The 24042-nt window shown below is 37.4% G+C and overlaps 2 protein-coding genes across 3 annotated transcripts in view; one reads left to right on the plus strand and one right to left on the minus strand.

Moving 5' to 3' along the window:
- The window catches only part of LOC113226816 (condensin-2 complex subunit D3-like), a 31003-nt gene extending 21997 nt beyond the window's left edge, over window positions 1-9006 (minus strand). Inside the window, exons 1-3 of the mRNA XM_026459582.1 lie at window positions 8168-9006; window positions 6754-6917; window positions 369-488 (exon numbers count right to left, since the gene is read on the minus strand). Of these exons, the coding sequence (XP_026315367.1) occupies window positions 369-488; window positions 6754-6917; window positions 8168-8819 (936 nt within the window). The 5' untranslated portion in view covers window positions 8820-9006. The remainder of the gene's footprint in view (window positions 1-368; window positions 489-6753; window positions 6918-8167) is intronic.
- Window positions 9007-13731: 4725 nt separating this feature from the next.
- On the plus strand, window positions 13732-23114 carry LOC113226936 (transmembrane protein 177). 2 transcript variants are annotated; one of them, XM_026459744.1, is made up of 4 exons: window positions 13732-13883; window positions 16335-16471; window positions 17734-17831; window positions 22526-23114. In XM_026459744.1, exons 1-4 carry the CDS (start codon window positions 13867-13869, stop codon window positions 23108-23110), a joined length of 837 nt encoding a protein of 278 aa, XP_026315529.1. In that variant the 5' UTR covers window positions 13732-13866; the 3' UTR covers window positions 23111-23114. The 2 variants fall into 2 exon arrangements, with proteins under 2 accessions (XP_026315529.1, XP_026315528.1); XM_026459743.1 differs by lacking the exon at window positions 13732-13883 and adding an exon at window positions 16061-16248.
- The last annotated feature ends 928 nt before the right edge of the window (window positions 23115-24042 follow it).

A 24042-nucleotide genomic window follows, 5' to 3' on the forward strand; every position in this document is an offset into this window, starting at 1 on the left:
GTGATGTAACCTACACGATGTAACCTACGAATATTCCAGCCGTCGGTAAATGTGTGAAGTCCCCAACCCGCATAGGGCCAGCGTGGTGGACTATGGCCTAAGCTCTCGCCTGAGAGGAGACCCATGCTTAGCAGAGGGACGTATATATGGGTTGATGATGTAACCTAGCATCCACAGTTATTTTAAGTTATTTGATAAAACTATTACAAAAATAATTAATGACACATATTTTAATAACATTTTAACACGACAGTAGCTTGTATAACACATATTATACAAGCTACTGTCTAGTATCTAAATCTATGGGTAACACTTTATCAATTATAAAATTATTCATTAAATAATCAATATTTGATTAAGCCGCTTACCAATCCATCCGGTGTGTGGCAAAGGTGCTGCAGAAGAACAGTGTAACCAGACAGTGCTGATTTCCCATATTTACTCAATAGCAACCCTGAATATGTGACATATGAGGCTCTCACAAGGTTCTGAAATTAAAGTAACAAAGTGTAATATTTGCATTTATGCAGTTCTAATGATCGCATTTTGCTTTTCACTGCCTATTGCAATTCTTGTACTTGCAACAAAATAAAAATACATATTTCAGTATACAGTGTGTCTCGCCATATTTAAGAAATTAATAATAGAAATAATGCTAAATCATGTAAAAATACGAAAAAAATTATCTGTTCAATATTCAGGCTAATTGTATCTAGTAAAGTTTTGCAAAATTGTCTCAAGTCGTATGCACCACCAAGGACAGTGACCCCGCCACCCGTTTCACCGAGCGATACATAATAGACTACAGAAACTGCTATCCTTTGCCTCAAGCACACTGTCCAGTATTATACCTATAGGAAGACTCCAATCTATGCTTGTTTCCTTGACCTGTCCAAAGCTTTCGATCTTGTATCGTATGACAGGTTATGGACAAAGCTGCAGGAGGAGACCAGTCTTCCAAGAGAGTTTATAGGTCTATTTAAGTATTGGTACTGTAACCAGAATAATTTTGTAAAATGGGGAGGCTCGATATCGAGCATGTACAGGTTAGAGTGTGGAGTGAGACAAGGTGGGTTAAGTTCGCCAAGTCTCTCCAACCTTTACATGAATCGTTTAATTGATGAGCTTAGCAACACCAAGGTCGGATGCTCGATAGATGGAATAATGGTGAATAATATTAGTTACGCGGATGACATGGTGTTGCTGAGTCCCTCAATAAGTGCTCTTCGGAAATTGTTAGGCATATGTACAAAATATGCAGAGGCTCATGGTCTTAGGTACAACGCGAGTAAGAGTGAGTTGCTAGTTTTTAAATCGGGTAGCAAAATCTGTAGCACTGTGCCCGAAGTTACTCTGTGTGGCACTCCTCTTAAAAGAGTCACCGAATTTAAGTACCTAGGGCACTGGGTCTCTGGAACTTTAAAGGACGATTTAGATGTTGAAAGGGAGCGTAGGGCGCTAGCAGTCAGGGGCAACATGTTGGCTCGTAGGTTTGCTAGGTGTACTGACGACGTGAAACTCATGTTGTTCAAGGCGTACTGTCAGTCATTTTATACATGTAGCCTAAGGATCAATTACACCCAAAAAGCTCTAAGCTCCCTCCGTGTGTTGTATAATAATTTATTCAGGATGCAGTTGAAGCTGCCTCGATTTTGCAGTGCATCGGGAATGTTCGCCGTGTCTCGCATAGATGGCTTTTCAGCTAACATGCGAAAAAGAGCGGCTTCTTTGTTGCGCAGGATTCGGGGCGGCGATAACAGCCTCCTGAGTATAATTGCAATTCATGTACAGGGTTGCTTCCTAGATCACTGGTCTAGGATGCACATTGGTTTTGTGGCCTATAATAATAAATTATAAAATAAGCAATTTGTAATACTAACCTTATTTTTAAGTGTTTTATTACTAACCCTTATGGACTTAGTCCGAAATAAAGAAATTTATTTATTATTTATTTTATTTATTATAATCTTTCTCGATTGCTTATTTATCTATTTATTAAATTATGATTATGTACTAGTATTGTTATAATTTATACATATTTATTTACATTAATTAGAAAAGTTGACTGATTTTTTTTTGTAACTTAGATTTGGTACTTGCTAACTTTAGGTTACATGAAAGCAGGTATTACAAAAAGTACCTAGCTCCACAGCTGGTGGCTGGCTCCAAACCGGAGCCAACACCAGCTATGCAGAGATTCGCACGTTAGTTTCGTTTCAATATTAGACTCCACAACTTTAAAAGCAGAAACTTCGACACTCATATCCTCCGCGTAAACTAAATGTTTCACATCAAGCCATAAGAATAGACACGCACTTGCACTTGATGGATTACCATGCAGGTTCTGGTGACACCTGGTAGCGGTTCTTTTTTGCACTACTAACTCTTGTTTACATACCAAACCACGTGGCATTTCGTGACAGACTAGAATAGAATGTATGTGGGATGTCAGCGTGACGTAGACGCAGTACGGGAAGCAAGGTCGACTGATCTACCAATCGCGCGCTCGATATGACCCCCAGCCGTCGCTACCCGCACCCCACCACCAAATAGATCTAAAATGCGTTTCTTTCTGCGCATTTAAGGTCATTGTTCAAAATGTTTGCAAATGCCGTGCAAGTCAATTCTTCTTTCTATTTATTCTTTTAGTGATTTGGGTTCAGTTTCGGATATAGAATGACCTTTGTAAATATAGCGAAAATGCAAGTCAACACAGTGTACAACTACTCTGTAAATAAATGGCAAAACTTCTGAATAGCTGACTTTTAAACTTGCTTGCTAAAGAGCTTCGTTGCAGTAGAGCTCCTTGTGAAAGAGTTTGTCCAGGGAAGTACTGCCACCTTACCTATTTCTGCCGCCAAGCAGTAAGTGAGTTTTATTGCGTTCTGTTTTTGAAGGGGTTACTTAGTATAATTAAAAAGTCCTACCACACTACATTTCCTCTAACCAAATGATACTTTGAAAAAAACTCTGTCCACGGATCTATGATCTTGTAAAATTTAATGGCAAATCGCAATCTGATTTTAATACATTGAAGAATCAGCACTTCTTTACTTTTTATGGCTCCATCATTATATGAATGATGATTATGCCAATGTCACGGTCGAAAGTAGAAAAAATAATTGGATTTTTCATTGAGAAAAAAACCATTGAGACCATTGACCTACCAATAAATGGACGAAATTGAGTTCGCGTTAAAATCGCATACAGAGCGTCAATCGCGCAATAGTCTTCGTTTGTTCGAGTAACAGCGCGGTTGTCAATCATGCAGTACCAATATATGCAGTACAAATAATAACTTGTAAAAATTACTGCAATAAAGTGTGAAAACAGGATTTTGTATCATATTTTCATTAAACAAATATATTGTGTTATCATAGTTGTCATTTAAAAGTGTTATTTTGTACAGTTTTATAGTAATTAATTTATATATAACTGAAACGTAAATATAAATCACAAAAGCACACGAAATAATGAAATAGCTAACTGTTCTTTATCTACTCATTGCATGCGCAAAAGATGGAAAGAGACCCATTACGTTGGTTTCAAGAAGCTTATATAAACTTCTTGGGCATTTTCAATTGTTCGAACCACAAGCGATTAAAATATTTAGAATAAAGAAACTGTAGAGTTGCTTTGATTTTAATCCTATTTTTAAAATGATTTTATAATTAAACGTTAGCAATAACTAACAAAATATTGTTGTACTCGTTTTACGGCACGGGATTACCTATCAGAAGTCAGAAAATACATTTGCCCGAAATAACATTAGCTCGAATTTTCATAATGTGTTTTTACGAAGATTACAAAACAAAGGCTAATTTTGTCTATGTAAAAAGCATCAAAATTACTCGAAAGCGTAACGGTTTTGTTATAAATCGGAATTACGGATATTTGAGTTTACGTTTAGTTATTAGAATTAGAATATCGGTACATTTCTTATAGTACACGCTTATTTTCACATTTGTAGTAATAATTGTATGTATGTATCTGCCCAACTCTTTATTATACCTTTAAGTGAATTTGTACAAAATTCCACATAATAATATACATAAAAAAATTAATTAATATTTACGAGAACGACTATTCCATTACTCTTGTGTTGAAGTAATTTTCAGTCGAAGCTAAATATAGTGCATTTTCTTCAGTTTCCAGTAGAAGCTGAATATGGTGTTTTTGGGCCCTTAAATTGTTGTAAGCAAATTTAGACAGTACTGCAATGACGTTACAATTTAAATTAAATGTTTTAGTTTTTTATATTTCGTTACATGTCACTAAGTTTGTATAGGTTAACCTCGGACATTTTTTTGTGTTTTTTGTATTAGACCCGATGTCCATTTGTTGGTAGGTCAATGATTGAGACAATAACCGGTGTTGACAAACAGCGGGTTCTTATAATTTTGAGAAAAATGAAAGGGAGACTGAAAATTTTAGAGTAATTAGAAGAGGGGATAATGTTCGACAATGATTGCAATATGGGGATCAAAGGGTGAGAGGAGAATTGAACGATTTTATAAAGAAATCTGTTGGCAAGGAATTGTCTGCGACGATGTAGAGGAGGCTCCAGGCATTCGACTTGGAGAGCATTTGTTGGTGAGGATTTCATGGCTCCTGTAAATATTCTCAGACATCTTGCTTGAATTCTGTCCATCTTAGCTAGGGCTAGCCTGTTACAGGGTCCCAAAAGGAAGCTGCCATAATAAAAATGACTTCTGATGATGGCATTGTACAGGAGCTTTTGACAATATGGGTGTGATACTCAGCGAACACCAGAGAGCGCACGGAAAACATTTACACATTTTTCTGGGAGGCGTCTCTTGCGGGAGAAAACTACAGCTGTACTTTTGGAGGCTGAAAGTGAGAGGCCATGTTTGAAAAGCCAAGAGTCGAGATAAAAAAGGGCAGAGTTGAGCCGGCCTTTAGTACCTGAGAAAGAATTGGAACATGCGTAGAGGGCGATGTCATCTGCATATTACAGGATTTTGCAGAAGCAGTTGACAGAGGCGTCGAAGTCGAACGTATACAAACTATAAAGGAGAGGACTAAGGACGGAACCTTGAGGCAAGTCATTCCAGACCATTCGGGAAGGGGTTGTGGAACCGTTAACACGGATTACGATAGAGCGGCCCATGAACATGTTACTAATAATATTGTACGTGTCTGTGATGACGTTCCCTTTAGGTTGTCTTGCGATACGATGCGGTAAGAGTCTGGGACTGAGTGCGGGCAGCAGGTAACCTAACCTAACTGTTTGGGGGGAGTGAGGGGGAGTTGGGGGAAGACGGCGGGAGCGTTGTCTTCTTAGCGGAGCTGTCAACGTCCGTGCAGGCAGGGCGTTTGCCCTTTTGGCCGCAATTATTAATCTCCATAGAACTAATAGACGGAGAGATAGACAGAGAATGGGGCCCCCTATAAGGGAGCTCCGCCTCATCATTGGAATCGGTGAACATAAGGGGAACTTACCGTTACGTTAATTAGGTACCACCACCAACACAAATCACGACACAATATTAAAGTCTTAGAGAGAAAATAATAGAAAAGTGAATTCAGTGTGGACACGTGTGTTAACCCTCACACCTTTCAACCGGGACCCCGAAAAATCATCAAAAAATCACCTTAAGTTTTCGCGATTGTCACACATAGGAAATTAAACTATTTTTCCGGATTTAAATCGCGTATATTTGTTTTTTCAGACAAACCAACATTTGTTTTTGCACACACAACAAATATACGCGATTTAAATCCGGAAAAAAATTTCATATCCTATTTGCTACACAGTAATAAAAAAAAATTTGCAGTACTTTTTTCGATTTACCCTTTTTTTTCAGATACCAAAGACGAGACGTACATGTGCAGCTGCTGTTAAGCGACACGTCTGCCGATAACAATTGCAGTGTCATTCAGAGCTTTAAATTCAGACATAAATTGACAAGTCTCATGTGTTTGTAATTTCACCAGCACCCTAATAAGCTCACATTACCGTTTCTCGGCAGAAGGTGGAAATGCCTCCCTGGAAGAACTCTTTCACATGGAGCTCTACTGCTACTAAATTGCGCAAAAATGAACATTGTTCTCTTGTGACTGGTAAAAATTTGAGAGTCATACTTATCATTTCTACATCAAATTTGAAAGCAAGTAATCAACAAATTGCCAATCAAATACAGCTATATAATAAAATCAATATCTCTATAAATGTTGATCAGCCATCAATTTGCTTTCAAATTCAAATTGAAATATTAAAAATTAATTGTCCCCATCATATAATAAAAAGTTTCCAGGAATAATTTTGGTGTTGCTTGCTTAATACCTCCGATAATATCTATTCATTATTGTACTATAAACAATAGCGGTCTGCCTTAATTTTATTTTGCACTATGTGGCTGACTTAGAGTATTGTTTTAACATAGGTGATACCAGACACATTCCTGAAAATCATGACGACGAGTGAAATGCACAACAATAGATTCTTAAGTCTTGCTATATTGCTTTATATGTTTTTACTACTATGTTATATCACTGAGGGTCATATTCCAGAACTCTACTCAATGCTCAAGTCAAGACTTGAGCAGACTTGAGTATGATTTCAAGCACTGGAAATACGACCCTAATGGCAAGGACTTGAGTATGATTTTCAGTGCTCATTGCAATACTCAAGTCCTGACTTGAGTATTGAGTAGAGTTCTGGAATACGACCCTTAATGTCTTGATGTGTAATAACTAATCAATAATAATGTTAAATAATTGTGTACTTACATTAGCATTCTTGGTGTCCACAGAAGCAGCCAACAGCTTTGGTAGTACAACTTTGAATAGTAAACGAATGACTACTGGGTTCGGCTTCATTGAGGACCCTCCACAGATCAGAATATCAATAATTTCATAAATCACTGAGGATATGAACACCAGCTCTATTTTATCTGTAATAAGAAAAATAATTACTAAATTAATACTTATTATGGATGGGTAGTAAAACAAATTTTTTTAATATGTTAATTATTAGTTTAAGTGAAATTATAATGTAAATGTAATGATCATATTTACTGCTGCAGAAACAGTTAAGGTGGCAGTACTTCCCTGGAAAAACTCTTTCGCTATTGCTACTTCAACCTTCTTATTTTAACAGTTGATATCGAAATAAATTCATGAAGCACAGGCGCATATTCTTTTTAAATTTTAATGTAAATTATTACCCTTTTGTAATAATTTACATTAAAATTTATAAAAAGTGTGAGGATGGACTTTACACCTATTGGAAAGTTTACTAAAATAATATTTTATAAACCTGCCTATGAAACAAGTTATATATTAAGTGAGCAAAACCAATATTGAGTTGAAAGTCAATACAGCCCCCCTAAGCCGAAAGGCGCTATCTATGTATAAAGAAGTTTTAACATCTTCAAAAAGATTTATTTTTGAAGGTGCAAAAACAAAATTTACAAAAAGTTGATTTTCACTAGAGAGTAACCGAGTACCGAATATTACTCGGTTTAACATTTACCTAGCCAAGTTTTCGGCCCAGTTACTCGGTTCATTACAACCAGAACGCGATGATCCTAAAAGTCCCATTGCTCTAGAATTAAACCAACATGTCAATGAAAGTTTATAGTCGCAAAAGCAGAGTCCTTTCTAATGGTGGGCAGGGCATAAAACAAGGTATCCAAAAGTGGCACAGTTAGCACAAGTGTTTTAGCGAGCGGTTATTTTCCGAAGCAGGTAATGTGTATGAAGAAAAAGGGAACAGACTGTTACTGAACGCGCAGAAAGCCTTGTATGCCTACATCATAACTTACCTTTGTTAAATTTTAAATATTAATAATGTAAACTTTCTTTTTAAATTACTAAATTACTACAAATTGTTACAATTGTCTAGATTTCTAGTAATAAATCTCTTTTGATTATATTAAATATATTGTTTACTTTATTATGTCTATAGCTATAATGCTTTATTTTAACCAAGTACTCTTCTTATGAACAGAGTTATTCAGTCAACTATGAGTAGTAAAAAAACGGCCAAGTACACTGAGTACCAAGCAGCAAACGAATACTCGCCGCATCTTTATTTTTCACAACACTAGCTGCTTGCAAATGAGCAACACTTTAGTGCAATGAGCTCTACTCTACCTTGAAAAAAAAAACAGTATATACTGAAAAGTTTTACATTACTTACCAACATTTAACCTGTTCACAATAGCACCTCCAGTGACATCGACCAAATTGCTTAGAATATCCTCAAAATTCATATCGCTAGGATTCAACTGCAGGCTTTCAATAATGGCTCGTAAGTCATTCACAAAAGGTTGTAATTCCTTTATCACTGAGTTTACTTCTTTGGCTAACTGTTTGGTATTGTAGTAGTTGTCTTCACGGTCACACATAGCCTTTGGGAATCCAAGACATGCGAGAGAGTGTGCAAACAGCTGGGAATGATATATATGGTATGCCTTGAACCCAGAAATGGACATAAACTTGAAGTACAATCGCGATGCCAGCAAGGCGTTATTGCGGTACTCCTTAGTAAGTACATTCTTAGTTCCATAATCTATATAGTACCCTAAGATAGCTAATAACTTCTGATGATCAACATGAGGAGACAAGGCAGCCCAGGATTTGTCTTCTTCGCTGTCAAAGCTCAACCAGATTTCGATAGCTTGCATAATGTTCCTAAACACGGACTGAATTTCCAGAGACTCCAATACACTTTCGTATTCTTGGGGCAAATCACTGAACTCCAGGAATTCTGAATAATAAATACTTTGCACCCAATCTGGATCTAGAATACCGAGATGGAGATCGCGGAGCTTTTCCACAATTTCCATCATCTTGAAACTTATACTTTAAGGCGTTTTATTTTATATGTAATTACTGCATATCCTCCATTTTTAATTCAGAAAAATAAAAACAAAAACACAAAAAATGAGTTCGACCGACGCTGCCAACGCTGTACGCATGCCATGGTCACAAAACACTATACTGGCCATGGTATCTTGGATAAATGAGGTGGAACATGGGTGGAACGTTGAAAATACTGCCATCTACTGTCGTTTTCAAGAAAAAAACTGCCGTGAACGTCAATTTTATCGTTTGAGAAGTGCAAGTAACACTCCTTGAGTATTACTAGATGGCCCTACTGTATGATAGTAAAATGTTGACAATATTTTTTTTTCTTATTTTTTGGCACTATGGCGTGCAGCCATGGGCCATATGCAATTTCCACTGAGTTGCCAATTTTTTATAATTCTTCCAAATAAATATTTTCTTCCTTCTTGAGACTCCAGGATATCATTGTCGTCGCAGTTGTTGTTGTAGAACTTTGATGTAGGTTTTTGGATATTAATATGAAGTTAAAAACGGGAAAAGGAAATCGCGGAATAAAAATAAAAGCAAACGGAATTTTGGAAAGGTTAGGGTAGGTAGTATATTATTTAAAGGTAAACCTAAACAATGAAGGATGGAAATTATGAAAGGAAATGGAAATGAGATGATAATAACTGAAAATAATGGTAATTGGATAAAAATAGTAATCTAAAATTTAATATAATTTTTCCTTATGAACTGAGCAATGCATTATAAACGGAATATTATACGATAATAATAAAGGAATAGATGTTGGTAAAGAAATTATAGATTGAAAAAACGAAGCACGGTCATATCCTGAACAGAAAAAGAAAAGGTGGTTCAGACTGCCAATGCCTTGCTCGCATTCGTACATTAAATCAGGTATTATAGTATTAAGTCTAGCAAGATGTTCAGATGAGCAAATATGTCCTAATTTCATTCTTGTAATGATTGAAGTAACACGTTTCTCAAAATGTATATGCGAAAACCATGGTTTGACAGGGATGTCGGGCTGTATATATCATGAAAATATCTACCCGTAGATATAATGCTTGCTTCCCACACAGTTTGCCAAGATTCTTTAAGATAAATAGCAGCTAGTATAGCCAAGTCATGAGTAAAGTTTCTATATAAATCTACATCGCCGTTATTTACTGCATCTTTAGCTAAAATATCGGCTCTCTCTCTCTATCTCTCTACTGAAAGACCCTTTGAATGGCACTTGTAAGGGGTTTTATACATTTGACAAATAATTGGGAGAATTTTACGTGTTTCAAAAGGGAATTTACACAATGACTGCAGAGCACTTTTGGAATCGGAAAATGTAAAAAATAATATCGTATTGAAAATGAAGAACACCCACTCCTACGGCCGAGTTATCTAGTTTCAAATAGTCTAGTTGCCATGTATAGAGAACAAATACCTAACAATTATTATATATAATTGAAACCTTTTCATTGAAAAAAAAACCGACCCCAAAAGTTTGGCTATCGGATTTTTTCGATTTCCGTGGAATCCCCTCATCAAATTTTGACTTCTTGGTGACAATGGGACTGCTAGGGACTCCTTTGAACATTTTATACTTTTTTCTGGTTGTAATGGTGACGGTGATTTGTTGATTACTTGTATTGCGTTAAGTGAAAAGTCGACGTTTAAACGAACCCGGACCAGCATCGTCGGTATATCAGAGACCACCTCGAGGTATATATCCTTTGAAACAAAACAAATTTTAAAAAATGGTCCACAATTGATGTAGAAATTAGTGAGTACACTGACATTGGATCTCCTCATCAGATTTTGACTTGGCGACAATGGTTTCACACTTTCAAACAAAAAAGAATTTTCAAAATCGGTCCAGAATTGATGGATATAGTCCATTGGAAAATTTATTAAGATTATAAAGATTTATAAACTCTTACAAAGCTTTGTTAATTTGCAACATAACGTCACACAATGCAGTTGGAGCTAATTGTGAAAAACATAATGCAGAACTATTGCATTCTCCAAAAAAATTATTAACTGAAATCGTACCCCAACCAGACCCAATTAACTTTGAAATAAGTTATGTTAACTTTGAAAGAAGTTATGAACACTTGTGTATAAAGGATGCTGATGTAAATAATTTAATTATGAATCCCGAAAAAAAAAAGAAAAATGCGCAGCAGTAGCATATTGCAGTGGGTGGTTAATACATCTTTTAAAAAAACAGAGTGTATAAGGATTGTCAAACCTGCAAATAAGATCTGGAATCAGAGCAGATGCAAGATTTTCATCAATACATCAAAATAAAAGAGTATGATGAAACAAAAACGTGGCTTTGTTACCCAAGTCGTGAGGCATTCGCATATTTTTTTCATAGCGGAGAATAGTGACAGATCCGTTAGAAACTAAATGTACAAAGAAAACTAAATACAAAGAAAATTGACGACTATTTAGAAGTCATAGTTAATTGTAACTGAACACACACATATTGCATTTGAATTTCAATTTTGTAACTTGTCCTAGTCATAAGAGCATTTTGGTAAAATTAATGCTTAAAAAACAATTTTATTTTTTATTAATAATTGGTGCAAGGAAATTAATCACCTGCTATTAGGAAAAACCACTTTTTAGGATGAAAGTGATGAAATGAAAGTGGCAGTGCATAATTATTATGTAAAACACTTAGAATAATAACGCATAGAAACCTAGCCCGCACACGCTAAGTGAGGCAAGTTAGAGGGTTCCAAACGCGTCCCAGGAGCGCGCGGGCTGTTAGTGCTCAAGGTCATATTGCACCGCGAACAGCTCCAAAATTTTTTGCTAAAAATGACGAAATGTGCGGTAAATGGGTGTAAAAATACAACAGACAAACAAAATAGACACTAACATCGCATTCCACAAGTAAGTAATGCGTTTCAACTCATATTTTTATGTAAATATTCACTAAAACAGAAAAATAATTTCGCGGCAACAAGATACGAAAGTGTTGCAAAGTAACGAATTTTTTTTCTCCCCATTTTGCTATTCTGTATCAAAATAATTATATTACGTAAATTTTAGTGGTGCCTGTAATTTAGATTTATTTGCGCATCTTGAACTAATATTTACTTTAATAAACATTAAATGTTTTCGTTAACTCCTGTAAGTGATTGGGACACTTAATTATTTTATAATACTTTTAACGGCTCTGCGTTCATGCTTTATTGAATAATTATTTATTTTAATTTTATTTGAATTGGAGCACATATTGCAACAAATTTACAGTATATATTTGTTTCTACTATAGTGTTGGCACCACCAGTACAACTTTGATAGCTTATTATATGTCTTTCTTTTCGTAACTCAAGCGAAATATTTTATATTAAAATTCAGAGCATTCTTAAGCGATTTTTTAATCTATTTTAACAGTTATTTTCTTTAATGTTTGCTTATGGCATTTTCGGTTTTAGGTTTCGAATATGGCACTTATTTCTAAATCCAAGATGGCGGGCGCAATTTTTCGAATAATGGCAAGTTGGGTATCGTTTTCGAGATGTTTGGGAATGTTCAATACAAATATGGGACTCATTTTTAAATCCAAGATGGCAAACACGACAGTTCAAATAAAAGCAATATTCGTAATGAGCACCCCCAAATACCTCGAAAACGATACCCAACTTGCCATTATTTGAAAAATCGTGCCCGCCATCTTGGATTTACAAATAGTGCCATATTCGCATTGAGCATCCCCAAATACCTCGAAAATGATACCCACATAGCATTTTTTTGAAAAAATCGTGCCCGCCATCTTGGATTTAGAAATGAGTGCCATATTCGTAATGAGCATCCCCAAATACCTCGAAAAGGATACCCATATAGCATATTTTGAAAAATCGTGTCCGCCATCTTGGATTTACAAATAAGTGCTATATTCGTTTTTCATCGACAAAACCGAGCATATCTGTAGGCACCTGATCGACATTGTCGATCGACAGTAACGATAGATACAATTTCCCCACTTTTGAGGGAAATGTTATTCCATGGCATCATTATTTGTATATTTGTGTGCGTGCCGACGAGCGTAGTTACAAGTTGCTTACGCCTACATGAATTTGGTTTTTGCCTCACTTGTGACAGTTCGTTTGATATGAAACTATCATTCTATGCGTTATTATTCTAAGGTAAAACATAAATTACATAAAAATAAATAAAAATGTATGTGATGAACGATACTTATTTTCCTTTCCTTTATTCCCATTCATATGAAAAATGCATAAATTATTGTTTTCAAGGTTTTTGTAGCCTTGAAAACAATAATTTATTATAATATCATAAAAACTAATAGGAGCTAGGTACCCTGCATACTGGTTTATAGGTACTATCTATAAATTTACATATAGTGTGGTATAGCTTTAGTTCATGAAATGCCCACTAGATGGCAGTACTTTCGTTACCTCGAGATAGGCTGGAACCTATCTATGAGGGTATGTTGATTTAGGACTACGTTGACAGTTGCAATTATTTTCATTTCATAGCAGCGTTGCTAATGCCAATTGTTCACAATCCCCAAAAATTACGGTTAAAATCCCCAAATTTGGGGAGAACAAAGTTCATATTCCCCACATTTCGAATTTCATTATTTATTACAAATACATACCTCGTTTAAAAATAATTATAATAAACAATGAAGAAACTCAAATTGTAACCATCCGTTACGTTTGCTGTGAATGTAAACAGAATGTAAAATGTAAAGCAAATTATAAAATTACATGACCTCAAATCGTTTTTTTTTTAATGAGATTCAGCATTAGTCAAACTTTAAAAAAAAACATTTTTCTTTGCCTTACAAAATTAAGCAACTTAATTATTTTGTTGCGCATTTGGTGACACTATGGTTAATGTTGGAAAAAATCATTGAGTTGACGAGTGCCGAGTGGTAAGTTGTGGTTTGGAAGTACCAACTGCTCGGCTTTGTTTATCAATAGCTGATTTCGAGTTTCTTCACACCCCGGGGCCGTCCCAGGCCCGTGCCTAAGTGGGAGAAAGGATCGGGAACTCAACACTCACCGAATGGTCATTTTACAAGAGTTAGTATTTAACCGCTTACCAAAAAAGAAAGTTGTGACCAAATTTGCCACTTCCTCAACAAAAGTACCGATTGCACATCGAAATATGTACATACATCAAAAGAAAATTAATTTAACATTATGTACCTACTAAAATTAAAGCATAACATTTTATCGCAATGCATATCTAACATCTAAATACATAGGTATCTAATATTTCTGGCATACAACAAACGTATGACCACAAATTTATGAGAAAAAACATAACTATTTCACTGAAAGGTATATCAAACTATCGAAATGAAACACCATTTTATATGACATAATGGCCTAATTGTACAATTTGTCCAAAACAATAAGATCAACAAAAAAAATTTAAATTGCACACAAACATTGCAACAAAGTCTAATGCTTGAAAATCGTAGTATTTTTTTTGTATTTGCAAGTAAAAGTTCAGTTTAGTTCCAATATAATAATAATATAATAATAATAACGCACACACTCAACATATTATAACGTTCCGTTTGTTTGTATCGTTTACTTTTTCAACGCTTCGCTATTACATATTCTTTACATAATATTGGTAAACTAGTATTGGGTCATGGGAAAATTTCAATTTCGAAAAAAATCATATTTTTCAGGAAAATAAATATTTTTTCGGATATTTTTCCAATAATTTTCCTTTAATTTTCCACAGTTGACACCATCAGTCAAAAGTTCAAGTTCTGAACGAAACGATGAAGCAATTAAAATTTTAGAAGTTATCTTTCGGTGTTGTGATGTCGTTTTTTTCTATAGCCAGTTAAACAAGTTTGTTTTAAAATTCACGCTAAATAAAACTTCAAAGTATATTTCTAAACTTAGAACATCATATGAACATTCAAATTATATTTTTTACCAATTGTTCGGGAATTTTTCGAAAAAATTTCTACTATTTGTAATTTTCCGGAAAATTACTCAAAAGTAAAATTATGTCACACTCTATTGGGGCCCATTAATTGTCTTGCACTTCAGCCTATCCGGTCGTCCACCGCGCGTTGCAGGACTGTGAAAGTAGTTGCACGCTGCAACTACATTCATAGTCCTATAATACTGTTGGGTAATTTTCGGGGAAATTTCAAATAGTGACACTTTTTCCAAAAATACCTAAAAAATTGGAAAAATTTGAAAAATTGGACAAAAAAAATTTAATAAATTGGAAAATTGGACTCAAGTCAGGACTTGAGTATTGCAGTGAGCACTGAAAATCATACTCAAGGCCTTGCCATTAGGGTCGTATTTCCAGTGCTGGAAATCATACTCAAGTCTGCTCAAATCCTGACTTGAGCATTGAGTAGAGTTCTGGAATATGACCATTAAAATGATTTCACAGCGAAAAAAAACCTTTAAAATGGTTCCATCATTTTCGTTCAGTAACTTCAACTTAAAACAGGCGTCAACGTCAAATTCGGAAAATTAGAGGAAAAATTTTGGGAGAAATGTTTGATTGATGATTTTTTCAAATATTAATAATTTTTCCATGATCAACACTAGTCCAACATCCGCGGCGGACGGCGGTATGACAGGCTGCAGTGCAGCATGATGTACAACTTACTAGGGATTCTAACGCATGTGATGATGAATGGGCCTTTTATGTTCTTCTCTATACAAACCATACGCAAAATGGCGGGATTTTCAAGTTTTTTTACAAAGATTAATTTCATTTGAAGTATATTATGAAGTAAATACGAAGGAAGAAATAGTGATGAAGAAAGTTAGAAAATATTCCTTATTTTAAACCAAATTTTAGAAGAGTTTACCCTGAAAATTCCTATAATTACGAATTCAAAGTTTTTGTTCAAAGTGACAATAATGTGAAATAAACGATACAAGTGAAAGTGAAAACATAAATATTGACTCACACCCATCCGCTTATTAAAAGACTATTTAGAAAGCCTAAACAAGATAACTAAGTTATTAAGGAGAAAGTGAAAACATAATGTAGAACCACAATAGAAAAATACTTCCCGATAACGAAGATATGGCACAATTACTTATATTCAAGCCAAAACTCTTAATAAAAAATACAAACCATGTGTTTTTGACACAAACTATTTTTATGACATTTCGTTAGAGAATCTTGTATTAGTAGTTTGTGGTTAGAGAACATGGTTTATTTTTGATTTTGAAACGCAAAGTTATGGGAATTAACTAAGATCAACATTAAAATAAACTTATTAATAATCAAAATGGTGTATAGAAGACCAGTTTCTTGGTTCCTAACTGAGTCAGGACGTAAGTTTTCCTTCGCTGTCGTTACCGGTACTGGACTAGGGTTTACTGCTGCTAAATGGGCTCCACATACATTACTAATCGATAAATACAAGGAATTCGTACAATACTATAGGTAATTTATAGTGCTCCGTACACAAATCTTTTTATAAAATTGTATTTTTCGGTGATGAATGTACCTTAAACTTACTCTGTTGACAGTAATGGAAAACCGCAAGAATTGTCTAATGAACTCCAGAAGCGCTGTGAACAATGTCTCGACATTCTAAAGTTGCCCGATGTGCACAGACGCCTAATAACACCGTTCAGCGTTTACGGATATGACCTATTCCATGCAGGTAATTTACTAAGAAATGTCGTAGTTTTTGTTGTAATTTCCCATAGTTCTTTTAAATATGTTGCGATGTTAGGCGATTAACACACTGCACCGCGCCCCGCGACGGAGCGCGGAGTTGCGTTTTTTAACGTTGTACTGAAGTACCTTAGTTTGTATGGAAAAAACGCGCCGTCGAACACACTGACAACGCTTCTCCGCGCGGAGGGGCGCAGCGAACCGCAGGGTATAGCGCACACTGCCCCCGCTGCTCCCTACACTCTGCACACTGTTCCCTAACAAATAATTAAAGGATTCAGTTGACATTTGTGTGTAGTTGAAAAATTAATCTTCATATTTTCTTAAATCTTTGTAATGAACTTAAATGTTACCTTCAGTGTCTTTTTATTTGAGCAAACAAAAACAATCGACGTTATAACTAGTAGCACCCTGAATGAGTTCTGTATTATTAACCATTCTTGTCAAAGAAGCAATCACTATGGCGATCAACTACGACGCGAGTACTTTGAGTGGCGCGGGGCCGCTAGACTGCTGCCCCCGCGCAGATTGTGTCTCCGCCACCGCGCGCATGATTCGGCGCCGTGCAGTGTGTTAATCGCCTTACTGAAAGTCCTTTATGTGGTTTATGTTTTAAGCACTGATTTATTGTAATTTTCATTATGTCTGCAAATTTAACCACTACTTTTGAAATTATTGTTACCTCCATATTCCATAATCTAAGAAGCTAACAAAATTTAATTATGTGGTGCTTTAATTCTGAGAAGTAATTAAATTAGTTTTTTTTTTTCGAATATTTAGTAACCATCTGTGATCAATCTTTGATCCATAAACTGAACTGTTTATTGTAGTTTTAAATAAAGAGTCTTGTAATGCTTTTCTTCATTAGTCATTACTCAGCTGATTGTGTTCTACTGATTCAACTTTCTAGTATCCTTGACAAGATCAAATTGCTGGTCGAAGTGACGTAAAGCTGCATAGTTCTTAAAAGCTGCCTTAACAATAAGTTTTTTTTTTTAACACACTTATAGTCCCGCACTAGGGAAATCCTGTATGGCGGGTACTATGGACACATACATAGACAACCACAAATTACACCCAAGGTCATGAAAGAAATAAATGTAGGCCATACAAATATTTCTCCCAGCCCGGGAATCGAATCCGGGACCTCTGCGTGACAGTCCAGTATGGTAACCGTTCGGCCATGGAGGCAGTTTGTGTGACACTTATTTTTATGTGTACATATAATTCTTTTGAATTTTTTTGTAGGCAGCTCGAAATCCAAATTTGGAGTAGCTGTTGGGATTCCTGTAAACTTCACTTACAAATCAATTGCTGATATTCTAAACGATAATAATAATATACAAGTGAGTACATCCTTATTTCAGGATCTGAGTAATGCAGGCTTATCTTTTAGTTACAAAGTACATTAAACTGAACCCTACGTCCTAAGTACCAAGGTGAGACCAGCTTGGAGTATGCAGAATAGCATAGGTATCCTAAAAATATTTTTTTATCCGAGCAACCCTATAGGGTTCATCATCAGCCTATTGCAGTCCACTGCTGGACATAGGCCTCCCCTAATGCACGCCATTTCGCCCTGTTCTCGGCTTGACGCATCCATTTCCTGCCAGCAATCTTCCGCAGATCGTCACTCCATCTGGCTGGAGGGCGTCCCACACTACGTTTGCCAAGTCGTGGTCTCCACTCAAGAACTCGTTTACCCCAGCGGTTGTCGGTTCTTCGGCAGATATGTCCAGCCCACTGCCACTTCAGCTTGCTTATCCGAAGAGCTATGTCGATCACTTTGGTTCTCTGTCTGATAACCTCATTACGGAGTTTATCTTTCAGAGAAACTCCGAGCATAGCTCGTTCCATAGCTCGCTGAGCGACTTTAAACTGGTGGACTAGCCGTATCGTGAGTGTCCACGACTCAGCTCCGTACGTTAGAACTGGTAGGACGCACTGGTTGAAAACCTTTGTTTTTAAGCTCTGCGGGATGGGTGACGAAAAGACTCGACGGAGCTTCCCAAACGCTGCCCAGCCAAGCTGAATCCTCCTCCTGGCCTCCTTCTCGAAGTTATTTCTACCTAACTGCAGAATCTGCCCGAGGTAAGTGTATTCGGAAACAACTTCAAGAAGGTGGCCATTGACGCAGATGGGTCTCGGATCAATGTGGTCATTGATCATGACTTTGGTTTTATCAAAGTTCATGCCAAGACCAATCCGCCGCGAGGCGGATGCTAGGCTGTTCAGCATCTGATCCAGTTCTTCCAGCGATTCTGCCATTAGGACTATGTCATCTGCAAATCGCAAGTGTGAGATGTACTCGCCGTTTATGTTAATGCCCATCCTTTTCCAGTCCAGCGTCTTAAACATATCCTCCAATGCAGCGGTGAACAGTTTCGGGGATATGACATCCCCCTGTCTCACCCCTCTGCGTAATTGGATAGGTTCAGACTGCTGGTCCTGTACTTGGACACTCATGGTAGCAGCATCGTAAAGACATCTCAACACTTGTATATAACGATAGTCCACTTGGCACCGCTGTAAGGATTCCAGGACAGCCCAGGTTTCGACAGAGTCAAAGGCCTTCTCATAGTCCACGAAAGCTAAACACAGGGGCCGATTATACTCTTCGGACTTCTGTATAATCTGCCTCACTGTGTGTATGTGGTCTATGGTGCCATATCCTCCCCGAAACCCGGCCTGTTCCGGTGGCTGAAACTCGTCGAGTCTTCTTGCGAGGCGATTCGTGATGACTCTAGAAAACAGCTTGTAGACGTGACTCAGGAGTGAGATGGGTCGGTAGTTTTTCAGTAGAGTTTTATCTCCCTTTTTAAAGAAGAGAACTACAATACTCCTGTTCCACGCCCGTGGAGTTCTCCCGCAGTGAATGACCAAGTTAAAGAGCTTCTGAAGTTCCTGGATAATAGGAACTCCTCCAGACTTCAAAAGCTCCGAAGTAACTCCGTCTTCACCGGGGGCTTTTCCATTTTTAAGCTGTTTTAGAGCCAACACGATCTCGTCTTGACTGATTTCTGGCAGGTCGTCGGTATAGTGGCGCGTCAAGGTGGCTCTCAAATCGTGATTGTCACGCTGGACCCGAGGAGCATTTACAGCGTACAAACGGCCATAGAAGTCCTCTATCTCGTCGAGTATCTGCTGCCTTGACGTAACGGTTAGGCCATCGTGCGTTGTAAGCTTCGTCAGGTGGCTCCTTCCAAGCTGCTGAGTGAATACTTTGGACCCTCGGTTTCGCTCTATCGCCTCCTCAATGAGGCGTGTATTGGAGCTCCGAAGGTCACGCCGTACCATCTTCGCAATCTGCTTGTTTAGGTATGACCTCTCTGACGAAGTGTCCTGGATGTCATCGCGTCTTTTCGTCATAAGTCGCAGAGTCTCATCCGAGAGTTTAGACTTCTTTCCCGTACGCTGCAATTGACAGAATTTGATGCCCTCGCTTCTCAGCGTCCCAACCACGCCTTGTAGGGCCTCGTCAACGTCCTCGGTGGGTTCCAGCTCGACGAATCTCGCTTCGAGAAGTTCATGGAACTTCTCGGAGCCCGCCATGATCTGGAGTGGATTAGGACGGAGCGTGGACTTCATCAAGCGGCTTCTTTCAAGTTTGACATCGATATTCAGAGAGCCTCGTACAAGTCGGTGATCAGATCCGGTGCTAAACCTGTTGATCACTGAGACATCTCTGAATATGTGTCTCTTGTCCGTCAGGATGAAATCGATCTCATTTTTAGTCACAGCGTCGGGGCTTCGCCAAGTCCACTTCCTTTGAGGCTTCTTCTTGAAGAACGAATTCATCAAGAAGAGCCCCTCGTGCTCGAGGAAGTTGACTAGCGTTTGCCCCCTGTGATTCCTTACTCCATAACCATGCGGGCCGACTCGAGACTCGTCAAGATTTGGGAATCCCACTTTAGCGTTAAAGTCCCCCATAACAACGTTGAAGTGAGCCTTGGTGGTGTTGTGTAAGGCTTTCGATATGTCCTCGTACATATCTTCTACATCGTCATCCGAATGTGTCGAGGTCGGTGCGTAGGCCTGAATGATCTTCAGGCAATACCTTTTTGATAGCCGAAGGATCTATAGGGTTGCTAGACTAAAATCTTCAACATTTTATACTGGAAATATAAAATGTACACCAACCACATACATTGATTAGCATATAGCTAATAGTTAAAGAAAATGAAAAACATTTAAAGCACAAAACAATGAGATCAAAATTTATAATAAAATTCACAAAACAGTACAAGAAAAAGACAAGTGAAATTAACCTAAAGGCCAAACTATTGTGTCTGACAACTGATTACTGCATACAACAAATGCAAATCATTTAATTTAGTTGCAGTAGAGCTCAGTGTGAAAAAGTTTGTCCAGGGAAGTACTGCCACCTTACCTTCTACCTGCGTACCTTACCTGCCACCAGTAACGTGAGCATTACTGCATTCTGGTTTGGAAGGGTAAGGGTGCTATGGTGAAATTACACACACATTTAACCAGTGTTGGACGTTAATCAACTAAACGATGAGATATTTAATTGGCTAAAACATTAATTGCAATTAATATAAATTGCAATTAAACCATTGCACATTGCAATTAATTTTAATGAAATTGATCTAAGTTAATTGTGGTTCGCAATTAAGTCACTTGCAATTTTTCTTTAATTGTCCGAAGAAACAATTAAAACTAACAATTAAATCCGGAACTACCGAATAAAAGCGTCAACTATACAATATACTCTGCGATGAAATCAAAGTCTGAAAATGTAAACGTAGATGCCTTTGAGTGCCAGCAAGTGTTTAGTGCCTTCGAGCGCCCGCGAGTGCCTTCGAATGTTTTCGAGCGTCCACGAGTGCCTTTGAGTGCCCGCGAGTGCCTTTGAGTGCCTTTGAGTGTCTTTGAGTACCCGCTAGTGCCTTTGAGTGCCCGCGAGTGCCTTTGAGTGCTTTTGAGTGCCCGCTAGTGCCTTTGAGTGCATGCAAGTATCGGCGAGTGCCTTTGAGTGCCCGCGAGTGTCTTTGAGTGCCCGCGAGTGTCTTTGAGTGCCCGCGAGTGCCTTTGAGTGCCTACGAGTGCCAACGAGTGCCTTTGGGGCTTTGCAATTCAAAGCTCTGAAAGGAACTGCAACTGTTCTACTAACTACCTGTTCGTCCCGTCACTTGGTATTATAAAAAAAAACTTAAAATATCTCCGCCAGTGGTCCTCATCGACTTTCACCGCAACATTATACGGACGTAGTTTGTGGTGCCACTAGGGATTCTGGCAAAACCCGATTAGTCAAAGTTGCAGTCGTTTGGTGTAGAAAATCTGCATTAAACGTGTGCTTCCTGTACAAATAGATTCCAGCTGACTCAATAAGATTTTGGCCTATGAAACTGCTTCTTCTCCACTAGGGAATACGTCCTATACAAATGAAGAACATGAAGCGTTGCTAAATGTGTACGTAAAAAATTTCTTCAACTTCGTTGACAGGTGCGCCCTTCTGACACAGATGGTACACATTAATGCTCAGGCAGGCCACACGGAGGCAAAGTTTCAGTGTGCCAGGATTCATATAAACTCGTACATTACAAAAATTCCCGCGCCCGGAACACTTCTGCGGCCGCCTCTGTGTGGTCAGAGCAAAATACTCGTGTACCTAAAATTTTCTATATGTAGATGAGTTAAAGGTAGAAAACTGTATGGATTTTTTCGTATCTTACTACATATATTCACGCCGATCAAGCCGCCGCGTCACCGGCGCCGATCGAAAACCATCACATCCCGCCGCCGACGATTTTATGAATGATCGGCCTATTGTAAAAAAATAGTGCAGAGTGTCAAAAATATTTAGATCATCATTTTTTTTTTCTACACTCTACAATTCATCCATTAAAATGGATTTTGTGTGGTGTAAATTGTTTCGGCGTTTGTGATACTTTAGATTTGCGGATAAGGTCGCTAGAATGCGATCTCTAACCATTTGATCATCTCTACCATACCAATGATATTATACTTATCCCTACTATGAATTACGTTCATATGCCTTGATTTTTTTTCTCCCCAGGTAAATCAGAAGACAGTTGACTGGGAATCAGAAGTTGGTAAGAAGTTAGCAAATGCCCTCATTTTACCTGAGAAGGTGCAGCAGTTTGCACTATGCAGAGAAATACTTATGTGTCTCAACCACAAAATTCTACTTGAGGCTACCTATCCATTTACTTGTATGTTTTTGGCTTACAACGTTTCAACGTATTTAAACAACAAACTTAATTTATACAAAATGCCTACAGCCACTAGAGGTATTCTTTACTCTATTGTTGGATTATTTAGTTTGGGGACATACTTTTTAATGAAGGATATGACAGAAGTGTACTATGAAACACAAGTTGATAAAAAATTATGTGAACTAGGGCCAGACTTCATTGAAAGTGGTGTAATCTTTTATGATAAGTTGTTACAACGTAATCAAGCCCTAAGAGAACTTATGGGGAGTGAAGGAGAGAGAAAATATTCAAAATTAGGCAACGAAAACTATTTTCTCAGACAACCTCGCATGGCTCTCATCCATAGGAAACAGTTCTTCGAAGAACGGTTAAAAGGAGCTCGCAAAGACTCTGAAGGTGTTGATGATGGCTTTACATCAACATAGACACGTTTACGATTAGTAATTAATTATATTATACTATAGTTGTTTGTACATAGAGTAGTTGAATAAATGTTGTGCATTTATTTTACATTGATTTTTATTAAGTCTAACAAATAATTATTAGTTAGTCTGTCTGTTAGTAGTCTGATGTTGTATACTCTAAGGTCTGCTATTAGAGATTGCAATTTGCTTAATCGTCAGTCAACATGAATATGTTAACAAGGGTCACCTTAATTAGAATGTCTTTTTAACTAAAATGCCATTGTTAGGAATGAAAGTGTGGCATCCAGAGAGATTAAAAATAGGAGCGGAAAGCGACAGGGATGCTTGTGATCATCTACACTCTTTAACATTTACGCTGATGCGATCGTGACGGAAGCCCTGGAAGATCTTGTTTGTAAGATTAAAGGACGCCTCCCTGTCCACATAGTATTCATAAAAATGGACGTTCAAAAAAATCGTCGAAAGGGTGAAAGAGTGTAGTGTCAAGGCCAGCCTTAGAATGAATGTAAAGAGATGAAATGCAAATATCTCGACACGTGGTTATCTGACAATTAGGATAGTAAAAATTAAATTAAAACCGCATTGAATTAGCCTACCAGTGAGCTTAGCTTGAGCCTAAGGCTAAGCCTGCTGGAGTCTTTTTAACACCATGAGGAAAGTACTATGTGTGCCGCCGTGTTATGATTCAGCTACGTGTTCGACTTCTATAGTTATTACATTTGGTAAATGTTTGAACCCTGGACAATAAAAGTTCATCTCAGGAAACTTATAGAGGCATTCAAAATCCCTTCGGTACAAATCATCTACTTTCCTGATTGCTCCACTTTCACTATTCGTCTACTTTCACGATCGGTCCACTTGTTTTTCCCGATTCGTCTATTTTCAATTTCGTCTACTTTTCTGTTTGGTCTACTTTCCCATGCGGCTAGTTC

This window comes from Hyposmocoma kahamanoa, unplaced genomic scaffold (genome assembly GCF_003589595.1).
Source record: "Hyposmocoma kahamanoa isolate Upper Pololo Valley unplaced genomic scaffold, ASM358959v1 202, whole genome shotgun sequence".
Classification (NCBI taxonomy): domain Eukaryota; kingdom Metazoa; phylum Arthropoda; class Insecta; order Lepidoptera; family Cosmopterigidae; genus Hyposmocoma; species Hyposmocoma kahamanoa.